Source organism: Rhyacophila brunnea, unplaced genomic scaffold (genome assembly GCF_057557595.1).
Source record: "Rhyacophila brunnea isolate RB1 unplaced genomic scaffold, BYU_Rbru_1.0 scaffold_1, whole genome shotgun sequence".
In the NCBI taxonomy this organism is placed as follows: Eukaryota; Metazoa; Arthropoda; class Insecta; order Trichoptera; family Rhyacophilidae; genus Rhyacophila; species Rhyacophila brunnea.
Window position 1 is genome coordinate 10,748,156 of NW_028232751.1, and position 21,199 is coordinate 10,769,354.

Genomic DNA, 21,199 nt, shown 5'->3' on the forward strand with positions numbered 1-21,199 from the left:
TTTGAATTTGTTTCAAATTTTTCTTAGGTTTTAAACTTATTTTTGCTTTTCTGATTTCCTTTCTATTTTCTTTGTCCCCTTTATGTTCCCTGGTCATTTATTCTGCCTCAATAGCCTATAAAAACTAACTATGGGAGATGTGATCCCTAGGGATCTAGTGTCCCATAGTAAACGTGATCAAGTGTCCCCAATACCAGTAAAATCAAAATTATTTATTTACAACGGGAACTACAAACGAAATTAAAACAACTACTAACAGCAAATAAATCTTGAATATATACATATAGACTGAATAAATACAGCAATCACTTACCGTTATGTAAAAAGCAGATATTGAAGTCCAAAGATTTAGAAAAAACTTGTCTAAATTGTCAAAAAGAGTTCGGTCAGACGTGTTCTTTACTCCATTGATTTCGACAGCTCTGAATATACTCTGACATCTATGGTATATGGCGGGCAGCCAGTGTTACCAATATTGAAAGAATTTTTTTACACAATAATGAGTTCTTGGTGGGTGAACAAGTCTCACAGGGGATCATGTCTCTCTCCCTTCCCCTACTGATTTTAGACCGATAAAATTTTAAATATTTATTTATTTACATTTCACTAGATCGGAGCAGAAAAGAATGAAATATCAACACAATCAATACATTTTTCTCTACATTGTTCCGTATTTAAATATTAATACTTTGGACGTTGAAGACGCACCTAGCGCGTAATGACCAGGCGGCCGATCGATGTAATTAACGTGCATTTTAAAAGTGGTAATTTAAAAAAAATCATTATCTAGTCAGCAGCGAATGAGTTAAAATGGCATTAGTCTTTAGCAACATAACAAAGTAAATCAATTAGAATTCAAATTCCAGTATCTACCCTCACACACAAATGTCAATCCACTGGTGGATGAAGACCTCTCCCAGCTCCTTCCACCCTTCTCGGTCCCTAGTTCTTCGCCGCCGCATACATCCACCGAGCACCGCATACTTCTTTATCCAAAGTTTCTTTTGTGGTTTAACATGCATTCTTCGTTTGTTTTGGCTTTGGCATATTATTCGTAATTGTTTCCAATTTGCAGCAGTGAATGGGTTGCCGATCAAACGACTCATTAATCCGGACTCATACTAGATTAATTAGATAAAAAATGTAAAAGCCAGTCCCCATAGAAAATAGACTAATAATTTGAAGCAAGATTTGGTTTACCATAAAACACAAGAAATGAAAAGCTTTACCTTAAGTTTTAAAATATTACCTATCTTGATTGCTCGTTTCGTTTACGTGACAAACTTTAATGCATATTATGGATACAGGCGTAACTATCCAAAATAACATATTCTTTAAAAACGTGTTTAAGTTTAACCCATATTTTTCCACGCTCGATAATTGTACCTTCTTATAGCCACACCCAGAAGGTAACCAACTTCCCTTATTTTTGGGTTCCCTGGATTAACTTTTCCAATCTAGTTTTATCAAATAATAATCATAATAGAATCACCTCAACTCAGTTGTAACGTGTCCGGAAATTTGTACGTATGCAGTTGGCACAGTTCGCTGTGAGCAATTGGATCGGAAATAGGTGGCCGTATAATATTGAGATTAAAATCATGACTAAATAAATTACTTTAAAATACGATATAAAAACCGCCGGAATACACGGGAAAGACGAAAGAAAATAGGTGGGTAGGTAAGTAAATTAGAAATACAAGCAAATCGTGTCTCTTTCGACCATGTCCTTTGATATGCTTTACTGCAACTGTGGAACCGCTGTCAGTCAGTGGCAAGGGGTGGAGGTAGGCTGTCAATATTCGACATAAATAGTGCACACTAAACTTTGTCTGTCGAATGTATTTGTTTTATTTGAACTAAGAATACATATAGCAGATGGTGTTGGTTAGTTTTTTTTAATTCATTAAGCCCTGTCTATGCCAAACCGTAATCAATACAAAATATTCATTTTTCTAAAAAATATTTAAAATGATGAAACCATACATCATGGCATATTTTTAGGTATTTTATAGATACACGAACATTTTTTTAGGTTTGAGGTAGGGTTTAATTGTATTTTAAAAACTAACAAACACTATCTATACAATGTAGTTTTAGTTCAATAAAACAAATACGTTGGTACAAGTCGGTTATGGGGAAACCAGGCGGGAACCGTGCTAATTGTGATAGCCGATTTTGGGCAAAATTCATGAATTCAATAATGAAAAACTAACCTATCCTAACCTAACTTAACCAAACCCAACCTAGCAAATAATCCAGTATATCGACTATTTTCAAAATGTGCTTGCCGTTGACTTCCCCATAACCGACTTGTACCAGTACGTTTGACTGAAAAAGTGTAGTGTGTTCTATTTATGTCGGATCTTAACAGCCTACCTCCACCCTTCGCCACTGCAGTCAGTTGTCATAATATGGCAACATATTTCAAATTTAATAAATCCATTTTTTTTAAATATCTAGTTATGTTTATTAAAAAAAAAACTTTTTGCAATCTATTTGTAAGAAACAGCATTATTATTTATTTCTAAAGGGCAACTGCAGTAACCAGGGTACACGTAAGCAATACGATGTCTAGGCCAGCCAGACATACAACGTTTAATGGTTAATACTATCAAAACATTTGCACTAAAATTCCGAAATTTTAGTAGGTATTTTCGATCTCGGTATTTCGAGATCAATAAATCGAGTAAATATACCCAGATTTTTTTATTTTGTAGAAAAATCAATGTTTTTGAATTGACTAAAAAAATTCACTGTAATCTTTGATATAGATAAGTAATTTAGGTATTAAACGAATCAGGGAACTCAGAAATAATAGGAACTGAAATACCTATCGGGTGTGGAGTAACAGGCAACCGATCTCGACTGTGGAAGAATATGGGATAAACTTAAACACGTGTCAAGAATACCGTTGACTTTCGTTTCGACAACTGTTATCGGTTTATACACTGACGCTTATTCAATATTGATGTATTTGAAGGTTGCAACACACACTGATAAATGTTTCTTAACCTTTTAACATCCGCGGACCACAAAAAAATCAAAAAATGTTTTGCAGACCATCAACATTGGAATAAAATAATAAATATTTATATTTACACTGTTTTTGAAACAATTGTCGAAATATAATACAACCCCACTTCAAATGTTGGGTTTCTAGGTAGTGCAGAAAATTTTATCGGCCCACCCAAAAATCTTCTCGGACCACCGGTTAAGTAACTCACTATTGCACGCCTATAATGTGTGGTTCATTTTCGTAGAACACCAGGGCTCGAAATGGACCGGAACGCACCGTAGCGCCGTTCCGGTTGATAAAATCCTCAAATTGTTCGCTGTCTCGTGGAAAAAATAATTTGACCGTCTGAGCGAAATTGGCCATATCCAAAATCTAACACACTTATTTTTATAAAATACCTACTCATAAAGTTAGATAAGTATGTAAATATTTTCGTAAAATTATCGAGCGCTCCGGTTCGTAAAATTTTCCATTTCGAGCGCTGTAGAACACTCACACATTCAAAACCCGGCGTCAAAATGTAGTGTAATGGGGTATAGTCTATCGGAATTGTATTTATTAATCTGTTCTGTGGCAGTAAGATTAGATCTAGATCTGCTCATATGAAAAGTTTCACCCCACAAATGAATACAAGTAATTTTTATTACTTTTAAACTTCATCTGAATGTGTTAAATAAGATACGCAAAAGTATCACTAAAAACAATTTCGTAACGGCACGAATCACATGAGAAATAAATTTTGTATGCATTACAAAGTGTGTCGTTGATAAAAAAAAAGATTTTTTATATAGGTAGGTACTGGACTATTTCCAACATAGGGCGACTGTAACCCTTGCGGGGGGGCCTGGTGATACGCTTAAGTTAATGAAGTAAAATATTTCGATTATTATTCTTTGGTAGATATAGGCGTTCTTATATTAACTAAAGATTACCACATGACTACGCGGTCCTCTCTTCTAACGATGTGAATTTAGTTATTTTAAGTCTAGCCGATTAAACTTCTGTCCAAGATAAACAATGGTCTAGGAACTAGTCTAGCACAGTTCAGGATTAAAAAAAAATAACAAAAATTTCAGAGAGAGGTTACCGTCACATCATTATATTCTTTTTTTGTACAGAGTTTATAACAAAGTGAAAAGTTGCCAGTAAATCCAGGTGATATTGTAACGTTTTAATATATAATGCAAAATTAGTTGTAATCGTTGTCAGTGTGTATTTGCAATTGGTGAGTGCGCATGTGCTTGAAGATACCGAAAGACGAAACCAGGGTCGCAAAAAACTACTCAAATAGAGTATTAGAAAACTTAAATCCATTATAATTAATTAAATTCGAATTCCATCAAGTACCCTCGGTCGATAGTATTAATATCATGTTCACTGTGTTTTATACAAACTTTTCGGTCAACAGGCAGATGCGCTGGTATTACGCCATGGGGAACACGGCGAGGGTGACAATTTTGGCAACAATAATTACAAAAAACTACCCTTTACATACTTAAAGTTTTGTTCCTTGTCTTATACAAGTGGTTCAAGTCAATTAAACTGAGTAAATCGAATGACATAATATTATAGTTTTTCTATTTTACAAAAATAAGATTGGGTGCTGTAATTCAGTAATTATTGCTGAATCAGTCCTGATAAACAATAGCTTATTTATTAAAAATTAAAAAAACTTAGAAACATTTACATAATTTTTGACTATACAAGCCTTTGCGGATCTTGGCCTCTTCCAGAAATTTCCTCCATCCATGATGATCGACTAGCGCAGTTTTATAATTACTTTGGCCCAAATTAGAGAGAAATCCAAATTTTTGATCGCGGTGTAAGAAATACACGATTAAACTCTACGACCATAAAAGGCGTAACAATAATGACGACTTTATACTGAAAAAAATAATTACCTACTTTATCTTTTCTTTAATTTTAACAGACGTGCCACAAGCTATTAGCAGCGAACCAGTAGCTGTAGATGGGGGGAAAAACTGGGCATCACTCTGGTGGGGTAAACCCGAATCGAAAGGAGCAGCACCGGTCCTCGCTTATCGTGTCGATGCGTGGATTACTGGAGGCGATGGAGGCGCACGGTGGGCAGAATTGGGAGTCACTCCAATCAACTCCTTTGACGCTTTCAACTTACGACCGGGAGACTACCTATTCAGAGTAACCCCTAGAAACCGATACGGGTGGGGAGAATCAGTACAGACTTCTTCAAGTGTATCAATCGGGAAAAGCACACAGGTTCCCGAGTTCACGACTCATCTTCCTGGACAACTTAAGGCGTTGGTTAATGAATCTGTGACCTTGAAATGCTCGGTGCGTGGGCAACCGTTCCCTGACATCTGCTGGTATAAAGACGGGCAGGAGGTCGAACTTTCGGACAATGTTGGAGTAAGTTCCCGCGGGCGGGAGTGCAGACTTCGGATTGAAAACGTCACCGATGAGGACGCTGGAAGGTACACATGCGAGGCTATCACTAGGGAGGGGCGAGCTTCCACGTTTGTCAGGTTGGCAGTCGTCACTGACAGACTTATTTGGCAAGCCGATGAAAACTTTAAAAGGTTAGTTCAATACACTAATAGATATTTTATAATAACTGTATAGACATATTTTGCTGTTCATTTATAGATGGAGTCTAAACCAGGGCTCGACATGGATTGGAACGCACCGGAGCGCCGTTCCGGTTCATAAAATCCCTAAAATTATCTCTCCGTCTCCTGGTAAAATTAATTTGACCGTCTGAGCTAAACAGGCTATGAAACAAAAAAATCTAACACATTTATTTTTATAAAATACAAATAAAATTAGATAACTGTGTATTTACATGTGTATAAATAAGCACGTATTATAAATATTTACGTAAAATTATCGAGTGCTCCGGTTCGTAAAATTTTCTATTTCGAGCGCTGGTCTAAACATATGAAAATGAGCCAGTCAATGGATATATGAAACAGAAACCACAGAAGCCTCCACCGGGAAGAAGATTCAATATCCAGAGCCGAATTTATAGTCGAAGGGGGCCTGGGCTTATATATATTGGGAAATAAGTATTATATATTTGCTTACTTAAACTATTGCATATAAATGCTTAATTGTAATTTTTAAAACGCACATTAAAATTGTAAAAAAAAAACTGAAATGAGACGAGACTTTCTCAATATAATATTATATTATTTGATTCGCCCACAATAGTGTTTGACCATCCCATTACGGGGTATAATAGTAACAGCATTATTTTAATTCATTTTATCAATTACCCCTAAGTAGCTATGGTTAACTTTAAAAATTTGTTCTGAGATGGCGTCAGGTCGAGACCAGTATTATAATGATCGCATGCCTAATGCTTTTTGTTTTATATAAATAAATTAAATTAAATTATATTTTTATAACCACAGGTAAACTCTAGTATTGGACGAGATTGTTAGAAGTGTACTGTTGAATCTGTCTAAATTCGACCGCATTGCTCCAATCCTCGTTTGTACCTTGTGGATTAACTACCACCCATATTACTAGCCGAACTAAGCGGCCTGCACACGCACATTCTTTCCTGCGTGAAAACGTAGTGTGCGCGATGTCGAAGATCGTGCGTCTAAAGTCGCGTAGCGAACAACTGAAAGAGTGAGGTTAGTCGTGTCACTCGTGTCCAATATTTTTTTTTGTAGATTGCGGGAAGACGAGCGCAGCGAACGCGCGCCACAGTTTACAATGCGCCTACGAGACAGGCGTGTCCAAGTCACGTACCCGGTCCGACTCACATGCCAAGCAGTTGGAAACCCTGCCCCGAATGTTACCTGGACAATGGACGGAGACCCTATCGTTTCTGATGGTAAATAATAGATAATAATAATTACTGACATAACATAGGTAGGTACATGTTGTGTTTGGTTCGTATTAGGGCCCCTATGTGTTAGGCAAATAAAAAATATTCAATCGTTTTATTCTGTTTATAAACTATAATAACTTTCGGTCTATAAATCACTAAAAAAATCAAAATATACATAACTACCTAATGTATTAATTATATTAATGCTTAATTTGCATTCGAGGAAGTATACATGATCGATGTTCATCAATGGTGTTGGTGCTTCGTGACAGTCTGAAAAATATGTGTTTATTTTTAAGACCCCTGGGCTCGTACTAATTTTGGGACCTATGCTATTGTAGCCCTTCTAGACCTATGATAAATCTAATAAATATATAAACTATGTTTCAGACAAGAACGCTCCGGAATAGTGTTCCGGAACATTTTGTTAGCAGAATTAATTGTATAGCGCATTTATTTAAATCAAATGTATTGGTAATTTCTTATCAATCAATATAATATTAATTAATGAATTTTGTAATTCTTTATTGTTTACGTACAACATACTGTATTTTTATCTAAAACATTCATCGTAAAATATTTATAAAATAGATAATAGTTAAATTTTAATGGGTAATTGCGCATTGGCATAAGGTCAATAGATGCTGAAAATTAAGCATCCCCTACTTTAAGTGGGCTGTGAACTATTATCCAGTATCAAAACTGGCGATGATCTACTACACAGACAGGGCATAGGAATACAGGAACAGGACAATTTTATTATAATAGCACTTGTATCTTACCATAAAAAACTAAATTTCTCATTCGTCATGAAAATTTATCGGTCTTCTTTTTGTCACTTATTGTCACACTATTATCATACTATGCAAAGAGACCACTGCGTGACGGTAAAGGAAAGTTAATCTACAGTTTAAAGTACGGAATTCACACCTTCTTTTTCTTTCACTCACAAATGATACTAGGAGGCCACGCGGGTTTCCTCGTGATCAATTTGAAAACAACTTTCACGTAAATTGGTTAAGAAAATAATTAAAATGGTTAATGAATGCATCCCCTTCAAAATATTATTTTAAATTTTCACAATTCAATTCTTATGGGCGTATGATATGATCGATCAAAATCCAACTCGGGATCAACGCATTGGACATGCCTGCAGTAAATGAAAAGCCTTCCAGAAATAATCGATAAAATACTAATTACGCAATAACACAATGAATTTGTTGTACAATTATCTATTACGTAGATATTTTTTAAATATCGCTGAGGTAACAATCAGCAATACTACACTCCATTCACCTTCATTAGACGCCCGCCATTTTTCAATTAGTCACAAATTCCTAAGCAGATAATATTGTAACGTATCAAAGAGTTGGTATATTTTTTTTCAACAGTATCCTTACAAGAAAATGTCACTGCACGGCATTGCTGCTACGCATATTTCGCTCCCATACTAGGGATGCGTCAGATCAGCATTTTAAAACTAACATTTCGAGAAGAATAACATGTATATACATAACATTTTTTTTATAGAGCGTCATTCCTTTTGGGTTGACGAACATTTCCACACCCTTGAGATAAGTCACGCGGCCCTATTAGATGGAGGTTGCTACTGCGCGACAGCGACAAATCCCCTGGGTAGCGTAAGCTGTCGCGCTTCCCTCACGGTCGACAAAGGCATCAGAGCGTACGTGTCTCCAGAGTTTGTCTGCGGACTGGATCCTCTATACAGAATCCGTGAAGGAGGCGAACTGAGGATCAGAGCGTGCGTGGAGGCCTACCCGAGTGTGGGAGTCGCATGGCACCGCGATGGAATAAGACTCAGGCCCAGCAGGCGGGCTGTGATGACGCTGGACCGTGACGGAGCGGTGGAGCTGACGTTGGCTGGCGTGACGCGGCGAGATGGTGGCGTGTACACGGTCACCGCTGCCAACGAGGTCGGGCGGGCGAGCAGCGCTGCCAAAGTCACTGTGGAATCTCGCGATGGAGACGATGGAAGCGACGCTGTTTCCATGCCCACTCTGAGAACGCCTGGTGCACCGTAAGTTGTTGATACATATATTTACAATGTAACAATACACCATTTATATGACTATAATATCGATTATCTTAAAAATTTAAATTCATATATACCCAAACACATCACAAAAGGGACACTTGGATCGATAGCTTAATCTGCTAAAATCACTCTTCCGGCAAATGAAATACGCTCATATAAATCACACTCGGTCCAAGATTTTTTCAATAATTTCTCATAACATCTATAGCAATCATACCACTCAGAATTACAAGGGTGACACACTTTAACAATATGTATGTTTTGTTTACAAAGTAGCGGATGCGATTATCAGCATTTTCTCAATCACCCAGATCAATAATATATATTATGATTTATTTTACTGCGACAATGTGTCTTGGAATATATGGACTGCATTTGTATAAATTAATAGCCAGAACGATCCATAACTGGTCACTCATCTCGAGTCCGGTCACTCGATTATATTAACATCTCGGTACATCACCAGTCAGTTCAACAATATAGTCAATCACATCAGTACATCCATATCCACGATTATAACATTATTCTGTCATCTTTATCATTGTATTTATTTATTCTTGTAGGCATCGATAAATAAACTCTCTCCTCGATACCTACACCCAAGAAACTACGACTTTATCTCCACACAGCACATCTCCAAACAGCAATGTTCCTGGAACATTTTAAAATTATGTATTTTTATGCACAATGACGTTAGTTAGATTGGTAAGCCTATGTCGTTTGCATTTACGATAATAACTAAAAACTCATTTTTTATTATTAGTAATTTTACATATTATAAATCGTTAGTTGTGACTTTTTTCGTCGAAATCAAGCCAATGAACATAAAATAATGTTTTATGTAGACTGTTGTACGCTCTTTAATTAATTTATATAATTTAGCCAAATCAGTCTCGAGTAATAATAATTTGGTAATTGTATCACTCACTCTTTTATATCGATTATATTTCGTACGTGTAAACGGTTGCCGCTAGTAATAATCTAACAATCAATCCCACTTGCCAAAACGTGTTTACCTTTTAAGAGAAAATCATGAGTTACAAGCATAGAGGTATTAAATTAAAAGAGGGGCAACGAATCGGCTTTCTCATACAGCTGAATGAAGCAGGCCAACAATAGCCGATAACTTACGAGTAATAGCGACGCGATAAAAAAAAATCAGGGCATCATAGAGGATTTATTTTGGTCATTATAACCCATATAATATAATGTTAATGTTCAAATTTTGCCACAAATTGATTACCAGCCCGCCCCACCATACTTTTTCGCCATACTAGCCTGCTTCACCATACTTTCATATAACCTGCCGCTCCTAGGTTACAAGGATAGTATTGTAATGGTCAACTAATTATTGTCATCCTGTAGCTTTTTGTCTTTCGATTATCAGCCTCCCCATACTTTGGTCGGTGATTCTGCGGTCAATATGGTCAGAGAAACCATTCGAAATTTTAATATATTTGTACGCTTGGGCGACCATGAAAATGTGAGTATCTTTTTAATAGCGTCTAGACATTTTTCCTTTATTTCTCTCTTACATTCAGTGTCCACATTTTCACACCGTAAATGCATATGAAGAAGATTAACGATCGTATTAGGCGTATTTTAGTCATATTTCTGTTTGTCAAGATTGTGTCTAGCAAAGATAATATAACCTTTGCCATCCCTATTCGTCTAATGACATAGGATCACAACACCCATTTTAAGTTATACATGAGCCCAGGAACGCGCCAAGGGTGTCTGCCGCCCGGGTGCTAACCAAAAATTGCCACCACCTAAAAAAAAATAATAATGTTAAATATGGCAAAAGTCCAAGAAAAGTTGTAAAATTATTCATAAAAAATATGAATTATAACACAAAGCGACTTGAAATGATCGATATGTATCGAGGAGCAAGAAAGCCTTAATTTATAAAATAGTATTTAGTAATACTGTAGAAAAATGCACTTTTTTTCATGAGACAAATTGTTTTTTTCTTGAAATATTGTAAGTACCTTTATAACAAGGTTCAATTTCTGGTGACTGGTTCATAGGACTTTTGTCGTCCCTTAAACCTTGCTAACCGGGTGCAGCGTTTGTATCCCTAACACCCTGCTTGGCACTGAGATAAACAAATTCATTAGGTAACATTTTCCAAACCTTTCAGTACCTACCGTGTGTGCCTATTTTTGTTCGGTCAATCATTAGTTTTGTCTATGAGTTAATTGTCTCGAGTTCCACCAGTCTAGTTCCTTTTACCGGTCTGTTTGCAAACTTGTCTTTATCTAATTCTGGGATTAAAAATTCTATCCAGGATTGCAAACCTTAGTAGCTACGTATACTTAGTAATATTTTTTTAAGTGTTCCATTATTTATAGGTATGGTTTATATTCGCAGATATTCCAAGGAGCCGATGTTCATCCAAAAGCCTCGATCGAGCGAGGCCAGGGAAGGCGACACCGTCATCATCCTCTGCGAAGTTATTGGAGACCCGAAACCGGAAGTTCTCTGGCTGAGAGACTTCCTTAAGGTAAGCATTTTTTTCGTGATGTGTTTATCAAATACAATTCGAAGGTATATAAACGTCTCAGCGTCATTCATGAACCAAAACTACTAATGATTTTTACCTTGATTCAACATAAATCTGTTGACGAGATATCCCTAAAGTTGAACAGGTTTCGTACATTTTAGAGAATATTATATCCAAGAAAGATTCACGGGTTGGTCAAATACTTACAGTGAATTTCAAGTTTTTAGCATGTTGCCTTGACCTCCCGGGCGGATTCGTTACGAAAAATCGCACAGGCGTAACGGTCACAATTGTAGCGCGGCCGCTAGAGACTCCAAATGGCCGCGAGGTGCTCGCTCCACAATTTATTTTGATAATTCTTATAACTATTATAATAAGTATTAACAAATTTCAAGCTGTTCTATAACTTTTCATTAATACTTAAGCAGGGACAAGTCGTTTATTTTTGTCGTCTTTTTTATTAAATATATTACTTAATTATTTATTACTACATATATTAATACAAGTGAATATCATTTGATCTCATTTGATGCGAGGTACTAGGACTTCTGCTGATAACGAATCCAGCTATCTCAACTACTCGTGGTGGGTGGTGCATCGATTTGATCTTCGCTCACCACATCGACAAAATTCATTCTAAAAATTACATAACTTATTTCAGCTATCACAATCGGTTGGTTACCTTGACAAATAAATTTTCTTTCTAATTTGGACAACCAGCATTCAGAGAATCAGTAGGCTAAGCATGTATCCATGTTTAATAATTTTAGCCGTCAGGCTTTAAGTAACCATCATTTGAAGGGCCCAGGGGGGGCAAGCCCCCCCGCGAGGCGCAAAGCGCCGTGTTTCTCTAATTGTTGTGTCTTTGAGATTTTTCCAGGTGATGTAATTAGGATCATTAGAAAATGTGTGTCTAAACCAGAGGTGGGGAACCCTTATATGCGTAGATGTAAAAAAATAATTATATATTAATTATTTTTGTAATATTTTAAAAATCAGAGACAGCATATTTAGCTTTCTTTGACCAAGCACTTTTCATTTTTTTAATCCGTTCAGAATCCAGGTCAAGACATTTTTTCTTTCTTTTCCTTAATATATGTTATCAAGTTGAAGTGGCTTTCTCTGTGAAAAAATCAGAAAGAATAACACCCAAACAAGTCCAGACCTTTTTTACGCTGTTTTCCATTTTTTTTTTAATCCGACCTATTTTTCCCAAAAAGAAAATTTACTATTATTTAACTTTTCTTCCAGAAAGATTTTCCCCGTTCCATTAGTTTTTTTTTACGAAAATTACTACCTATCCGAGTCAGTTTCACACTTTATGTTTTTACGAAAATTGTCGAAATTATTCTAAAAAATATATTTATGACATTGTAAATCTAAGACATTTAAATTTTATATGTCTAACATACATAAAATTATATAGCGGTTAAATGTTTTTTTTTCCAATTTTGAGTGCTGAGCTCATAGTGTTACACATTTTTAATCACTGACAACCTGCCGCCGTACGTGTAATGAAAAAAATAAGTGAAGTAAATTAAAACTAATGACTCGTTCTTTAATCTCTTCTGTACCACCTGTGCTTGCGGTGTCTTGTGATGATTCACTTGGAATTTCCATGTTAAGTGTTTGTCATCCTCGTTATGATGCACTCCTGAGCACTTTCCCGCGACTGAACTTGGAACGATCAGTATTTCCGAAAAGAGATTTCATATTCCGACGGCTCGAAGATCAGCGCCGTACAAAAAATCGAATCACTGTGGAATAAATGAAATACCTATAGTAAAATATTCAGTTATTGCTTCATTTCATTTTTTACTTTTATATTTTTAACGTTAGGTAAATTACAATTTATTAGACAGTCATTGGCGAAGGGTGGAGATAGGCTGCTAAGATCCGACATAAATACCGCATGCTAAACTTTGTCAGTCATACGCAATGACATTATTAATGGACGACGCACTCAATACAGTAGCTAGCAAGTAAATTCGCGCATTCGCATGTATAGGTAGCCGTCACGCAATTTCCATTATGCGATATCACGCATCGGGAATTTATAGCAATATGACCTTTATTGTAATGGCGTTAGAGCAGTGTTTCTAATGTCAATCTTCATTTGAGCGAACCCGTTCGAACCGAACCATTCGGCAGACCCAACAAAAAGCATCAGGAATTTATAGCAATATCACCTTTATTGTAATACCGTTAGAACAGATTATGCCATTCGGCAGACTCGACAATAAAGTGAGTGTCATTTTTCCCCCATATGATTCGTCCATATTAATGTCATTGGTCATACGTATTTGTTTCCATTGGTCTATCTAAGACTACAGATTGCAGATAGTGTTGGTTAGTTTTTAAAATTTAATGAATGCCTGTGTAAACCAAGCTATAATAGATAATAGTCAAACAATTTTCTTCTATAAGTATATAAAATATCTAAATTTACGCATATTAAATCATACATAATTTTAAAATTTTATAGATAGACGAATATTTTTTGACTATTATCTATTATGGCTTGGATTACGCAGGGGCAACATTTTCATATTGTTTAATCTATATTTTCGAATTGGATTAAACGCAATAGTTTCGTAACAGTTTCTCGTGAATAACTGCTAAGAAACCTCTTTGATATGCGGTCAATATTCACATAGGATTGTAGAACCAACGAAGATTCCTCATAGTACAACACCCAAATTATCACAATGTGCGAATAGTTTTGTGCTATGTCGAAAATAGAGATGTAATATTGAATCCAAATATTATATAGGTACAACGATGATACGTGGCGAATACGGTAGAACATAATTACGATTGCTTGAAATATAGCATCAATTATTATTATGTACATTTGGTTAGTTACTATAAATGCGATAGCTCACTGCCTTATATGGATGAATATATATATGGATAGTTAATAATAAAATTCCCCACATGAAAATTATAGAACACATCTAATCATGCCCCCCTAGAGGAGAGGGGCCTGACAAGCCTCCGGCCTGGAGGCCCGGCCATAGGGGGGCGTGGTGGGATGAAACAAATTTACTCTAATAGTAAAAAAAAGTCGACTGCGGCGCTATTTTACTTCAAGGCTATTAAATATTTTAAATATGTGGTTGTGTTTTAATTGCACTTTGATGTAATATAACGATTGATATAGATACTTAAATAATAATTGCCATGTAGAATTTTTGAAACGCCTCTGTAGAGCATCACACTGCTCTTGAGCTTAATGATAGGTAGGTGGGCCGCCAAAGACCCTGGCCTGTAGGCCTGCTTCAGAATGTGGGGGGCATGCCTCTAATGCTGGACATGAGCCGTTATCGTGTGAAACAAAAACCAATGCTGATATTTATATTTTGGTACAGTTATAGAGTTGATTTAATTACGGATCACAAACATCATAGTTTTCATTGTTATAAACTTGATAATTTCAAGTTTTTTGAATGGGCGTGATTTATTTAAACGAATGTTATATTCAGGACTGGATTTTCCATAGGGCTGATTGGGCTATAGACCAGGGCCCGGAAACCGAAAAATAAATTGAAACGATGTTGTAATCATATCCCAAAATAACATGACCAAACATATACATTTTGGAATCAATTAAATATATTTAGGAAGTCTCGTCCCAGATTTCAGTAGTTATTTTTACTTTAACTTGAACATGTGTAATAAAAATTACGATGAACCGAATATATAATAGTTTTTAGTAAACACATTTATATAAAATTAATAAACACTAAAAATATGCAGTGTTGTGTTTTTGGGGGCTCCAATAAATACTAGACCAGAGACCAGTGTTGCCATCTTTTTCTATGCTGATTATAGTACAAAGGGGTAAACATTATAGTATTTCTGAAAAATATATAGTACAGGAACATTTTTCGTCTTGAATCCTTTAAAATTATAGTATTTTAGTATATTTGGCGTAAATTTATAGTATTTTAGATTTTTTGCGGAATAAAATTATAGTATTGTACTATAATTATAGTACGGTTGGCATCACTGCCAGGAACCATTCAAAAGTAAATGCGGGCCTGGTTATGTTATGCGCGTAATACAACACTTGTACCTATGCATACTTTCTACCAACTTGTAAATACTAAGGTCGATGGTGTCCGATTAACATTAACAGAAATATATAATACCGATTAAATAACTAATTAGATAATTCAAAAATATACACCCCCCTAAAACTCGAAAAAAAATCAATACAATATAAAAATTTTCACATAATTATTAGGTAAGTACTAAAATTATGAAGGAAAAATAGTGAATTTTCAACATTACATAAATTATAATAACCAGACGAAAAGTTAAAATAATCTACAACGTAATTATTCGTATTACATAAACACATTTTTTTAAATACAAAATAAGGCGATTTGTTTATGATAATACCTACACTATTTTTTATCATAACCATCTGTTTTGTTATCTAGCCTCTTTAAAATTAAGTTGTTGCAAAATTTACGACTAATTATATCTGGACAACTGCTTTTTTATTGTATTCTTCTTTTCTTATATTGCCCGTCTCCTCTACATTGATTTGCTTGTTATGTTGATCTGTATTTTTTTCTATTTTTCTTATGATTACTACTATGTGTTTTTCTTTTTTAACCATTTTCAATAACTCTCCAATGTATTCTTTATAACTGTATTTAATATTTGAGTTACTATGCTTTTTGTGTCCGCCTGTTATTGGGCCTATCATAATATATTCTTTTATCATATATTCATATTATAATAATTATTCTCTGTGATTGATCCTGTTGGTTGACCTGAATAACAAAAAAATCGTGTTCGGAAATTCGTACGTATGCAGTTTGCCGTATCACTTTTCACCGTGAAATGTTGTATCGGAAATATATGGTCGTATATTAAAGACCGTCCAGCCTCTACAGTGCTGAGATAAAAATCATGTCTAAATAAAACACCGTTCTTTTCGGTTTACACTATACAGGAAGCCAGCAGCAAACAAATTTTAAATAATTACAAGATAAAAAGAACTTTTTATATACAACGTTTTTTAATTTTCTGTTATTTGCGTAAATTATTATGGTCAATATGCTCAAACTTGTACTTGTAAATAAAAAAAAACTGAATGCTGAAATGTCATTTTGATTTCCATAGTAACGCTCGTATATATTAATAATTTAGTTGCTAGGACCACCCACTTAGCAACCAATAATAGTGGATTGGATTACAGATTTCTTCCGAAATAACTTTTCATACAAAACAGAATTAACTGAAAATGAATTCAATTCTACTTAAAAATGGCTAAAAGTATTAAAAGAATGCATTGGCATCGTCTTCTGATATATTCTTAAAGTTTCGAATGTCTAGCTAGTCGGGAAGTTAGTTAAAAATCGATTGCAAGATTTGTACCGGATAAACAACCACCGGACAAATAAGAATAAGAGCTAATAAAAACGATGTAAAATAACCGATATACCTACTGGATTATTTGTTAGGTTAGGTTAGGTTTTCATTTTCGAATTCATGTATTTTGCCAAAATCGGCTATGAAAATTGAATAAATGTTCATATTTAATCTAATAAAATTGAAGACTCTCATCTCAGCATCTCTTTCCGATAGAAAGCTCACGGCAAACTGTGCCACGGTGAAATGTTTTACATACTATTTACATGTAACCAAACAAAATAACGTTCGTTCCCCATAATTTTGAGATGAAATTTTCCGTTCATTATTAAATTTATTTTTCCACGTTCAGTCGGATATGGAATTCGGAAACTCCATTTCTGCTATGCTCGCATACCCCTTATTACGCCACTGACTAAAATATTTTATGGACTATTTAATATTATTTTAACTACATATTCTATTATTTAAAAAGTCATTATAATTCTTCTGTGATTAATGAACCAATAACAATTATGAGCAATGATGATTGTCAAATAATCGTCTCACTGACAAAATATCCATCAACTATCGAAGACGGCTACTGATGTGCTCGTAAAGAGTCATTAAAACAATGCACTATTTACATACAACATACATATAAGGCAGTTTGTTTGGCGTTTCAGACATCTACTTCAAGCACATTGATTTGGTTCCTAATTGGGATGGCGCCTGCATACTTGGTGGAGCCACTTTCGCCGTAATCATTACGTTATTCTTATTCTATACTAGCTTACGTTATTGTAGTACTATGATATATATTATATTTATATCGAAGCATGCAGCATGATGGCCCAGTGACGTGCTCGATTGATTTAAGTAAATTTAATAATAACGATAAAAAATAAATTAATTAAAACCGTAAATTCAAACTACCAAATTATCTAGTATTTCCAATCCAATTATTATTGAAGTTGACAATGATGACACATAATAATACTTTGTTGTTTTTTTATATAAGTACGTACTTATCTGTTTATTTGGATGTGTTATGGAGCCTTTTGAGGTTAGTTATTTATTTACTGATATGTTTGTACTCAATTTGTGGTTTAATAATTTGTATGACTGATTTGACTGTTTCGATGCCCCTTTTAAATCTTCTGATAAATCGATTGCGTCATCTTCGTCAAGCAAAAACCGCGCTATTTACACGCTTCTCAAGGAGCCGAAGTAACCGCAAAGGATTTCAATATACATAATAGAAAGAGTCTCCAAACTGGGTTAACTGAAAAACGAGTATGTAATATTTAGGTATATTCTGAGATTATACGGAATCATGCGAAACTTGGCCCAAGAATAACAAAAAATCAGCTGTTTGGCACACGTACCAGAAGCGATCACTAATTCTTAGTAGTTATTTTTAAAAGATTCGAATGTTTTACAACAAATATTAAATTTACTGCAATATTGTTAGGAATTTCCGACAGTATCCTGTAGTCGTGAATTGTCAAAATTGTTTTGTTCACATAAGCGGGATTCACTCTAGTGTCAGCAGGGCTCGAAATGGAAGATTTTATAAACCGGAACGCACCGGAGCGCCGTTCTGGTTTATAAAATCTCCAAAATTATCGCTCAGTCTCGTGGAAATATTAATTTGACCGCCTGAGCTAGATACGTCATATAATAAAAAATCTAACAGACTTATTTTTATAAAATACATATAAGTACAATTAGATAACAACGTTAATATTGTCATAAAATTATCGAGCGCTCCGGTTCGTAAATTTTTTCATTTCGAGCGCTGAATGTCCGTAAAAAAGTTTTTTTCAAAAATCTATGTTAGCGTGTAGGTCCTACCCGCATTATACGAACTGTAGCACTAGGTAACGATCCTCAGATATGAGGTCATGACAAAGAAGAAGAAAAAGTAACATTCCATTCACTTGATTTCTTCCGTTCCTGTGAGGGGGTCCGAAACCAAAATCCCGCAGCAGTAATACCAATGCAGTAATACCTTTATATATATACTATATTACTATATTCTTTATGAATCAATAAAAATTTACAATTTTTAAGTAAAAACCTGTGTTTTCTATAAAAATTACTTCTTGCGTGAATTTTGGGACACCTATATATTTGATCATTAGAATAATTAATAGTCCTCTTTCTATGCAACTTTCATATTTAAATGTTCCCATCTGCATAATATACCTACGGTTTTTCTTCAATAACATTGCTTTTATCACTAATACATTTTATAGTAATGACGGACGTACTGAAACAATAAACAATAATAATTGTTTTACATAATATTTCGTGTCGGTAAATACATATTTGTACTAAATGATTTTGCGATCAACTCATTCAAAATGTACTTATCAATATCATTTCGAAATCGACGCACGTCACTGCCACAGGTGACTGGGAAGAACAAGGTAAGCTTTTATGCACGGTGTTGCCAGTACATTAAAATTAATTCGCCGCGAGATACTTTACCAATATAATTCTTTTGATGTAGGTACCTATCTTGTTATTTTTATGAAAATTCTATACGATATACATATATTCTAGACGGTATTAATATACCAATACGCAATTATTGGTAAAGTCTTCACCTAATTTCATATCCATGCATAACAGTTTTGTAATAATTATCGAAAATTAGGTGTTCAACATTTCTATTATTTTTGTTACCTTTCGATATTCTTGCCCAATAAACACTTTTTTGTTTATTTCGAATAAATCCGTCTGAAATACTGGTTTTCAACCTTTTTTTGTAGTAGCCAAGTAACATGCGGACTGCAACTCCCTCCACATTAGCATAAAAATGATTTTTTTTTAATAAAGTGAAAAAATCTCAAAATTAAATTTTACACTTAGATTGTCATTATCAATCATTACTTTTTTTCAATATTGACAGCGGTTTCGACCTATGCACCCTTTCCCAGAATGATTCGACGGATTGTTGTATCTTCTCGTATTCTGATGTTGGTTTTACAACCCGAAACAACTGATAATTTATAGAAGAAAATTAATAATCATGATGACATTAAGTAGGTAAAAAAAAATATATTTTATGTGCCGTATTATATGGGTAAATCATTCTACATTGGCACCATAGGCGATTCATAGGTATATTGTTATTGTTTGGTAAAATGCTTGTTTCAATACTAGCTAACAATACCACTACAACAATCGCTTTTACCGTTCCTATGATGCCACTATAGAATTATTTAGAGTATTTTCTTCATAACTTTGCACTCCGGCTCTGGGATGAAAATGATGTAATATATTCAAAAAATATTTTTTTTACATATATTATCTGTCTATTTATTATTACTACATATATTAATCCGAGTAAATATCATTTGATCTTATTTTATGCGAGGTAATCAGGCAAAGAGACGTATCAGTATAATAAATAATGCAAAAAAGTGCAAAGTTATAAAACGTATACTCTACCCAAACACGATAGTTTAACCAGCCATAAAAAATACCCATGTAGAAAAGTAATAATAAAAAAAATTTGAATTAAAATATACCCACCACCATCTGTAAAAAAATAAATTATCCGTTTATCAGTTATTTACCTTTGTAAAATAATGTACCGACCGCGTCAATATTTTCCTAACTAGTGAAAAAAAATTGGAAAGAGGCAACATTAGCAGCGGCGCGCTCCGAGTACGGCACGGCGCGCTGCCAGTCATTGTGCATTCGCGAGTGGGCGTGGGAGAACCAAAACTTTACGACTGCATCTCATTTGCCATTCAAATGGTTTCCCGCTCTTTTCTTTTGTTTTTTCGCGGTGTTATCTTTTGTTTTAACTGTGCCCCGACCTATTTTCGCGAGTTAAGTGTGCCGGCGTGGTCTCGTGTTGGATTTTCGAAGCGGAATTGTACCACCTGTTGATTCATTTTGACTAAAATCCACGTATGTAAATAAATATTCAGTATTTTTTGTATAAGTCAATGATGTATTGTATATAAACAAAATCAGCACACGAATGCTGTTTATATATATACGATAAAGTAGGTTAAGTTCTATGGCAACGCAATTCACAGCACTGAGCGGAATGGAATCACCTTGGAGAGGACTTCATACATCAGTGGATCGATCCAATCCTATGGATACTTAACTATAAATAGATATCAATTTATTGAAATCATAATATAGTTTTATCTTTCGAACAACTCCACTGTCGATAATTAAAAAGAACTGCAAAAATGTTTATTTGTATGATATTTCCAATCTGACTAAAATAATAACCAATTCCTTCCATGATATCAATTAGTATTGTTATGAATAAAAGTTCTTCGTAATATTTATTACTTACTGTCAGAGTACTTTTATTTTTAACTTGTATAATAATATTTCAATTTTAACAATTACAAATTGTTTTTTCTTTATATAAATTTAGAACCTACATAGAAA

The 21,199-nt window shown here is 34.5% G+C and overlaps 1 protein-coding gene across 2 annotated transcripts in view; it reads left to right on the forward strand.

Moving 5' to 3' along the window:
* Positions 1 to 21,199, forward strand: part of LOC147079460 (uncharacterized) — a 179,382-nt gene that overhangs the window by 108,861 nt on the left and 49,322 nt on the right. For both annotated transcript variants that reach the window (XM_085941231.1, XM_085941235.1), the window contains exons 13-16: positions 4,950 to 5,577; positions 6,679 to 6,842; positions 8,370 to 8,877; positions 11,269 to 11,401. In XM_085941231.1, coding sequence (XP_085797357.1) covers positions 4,950 to 5,577; positions 6,679 to 6,842; positions 8,370 to 8,877; positions 11,269 to 11,401 — 1,433 coding nt within the window. The remainder of the gene's footprint in view (positions 1 to 4,949; positions 5,578 to 6,678; positions 6,843 to 8,369; positions 8,878 to 11,268; positions 11,402 to 21,199) is intronic.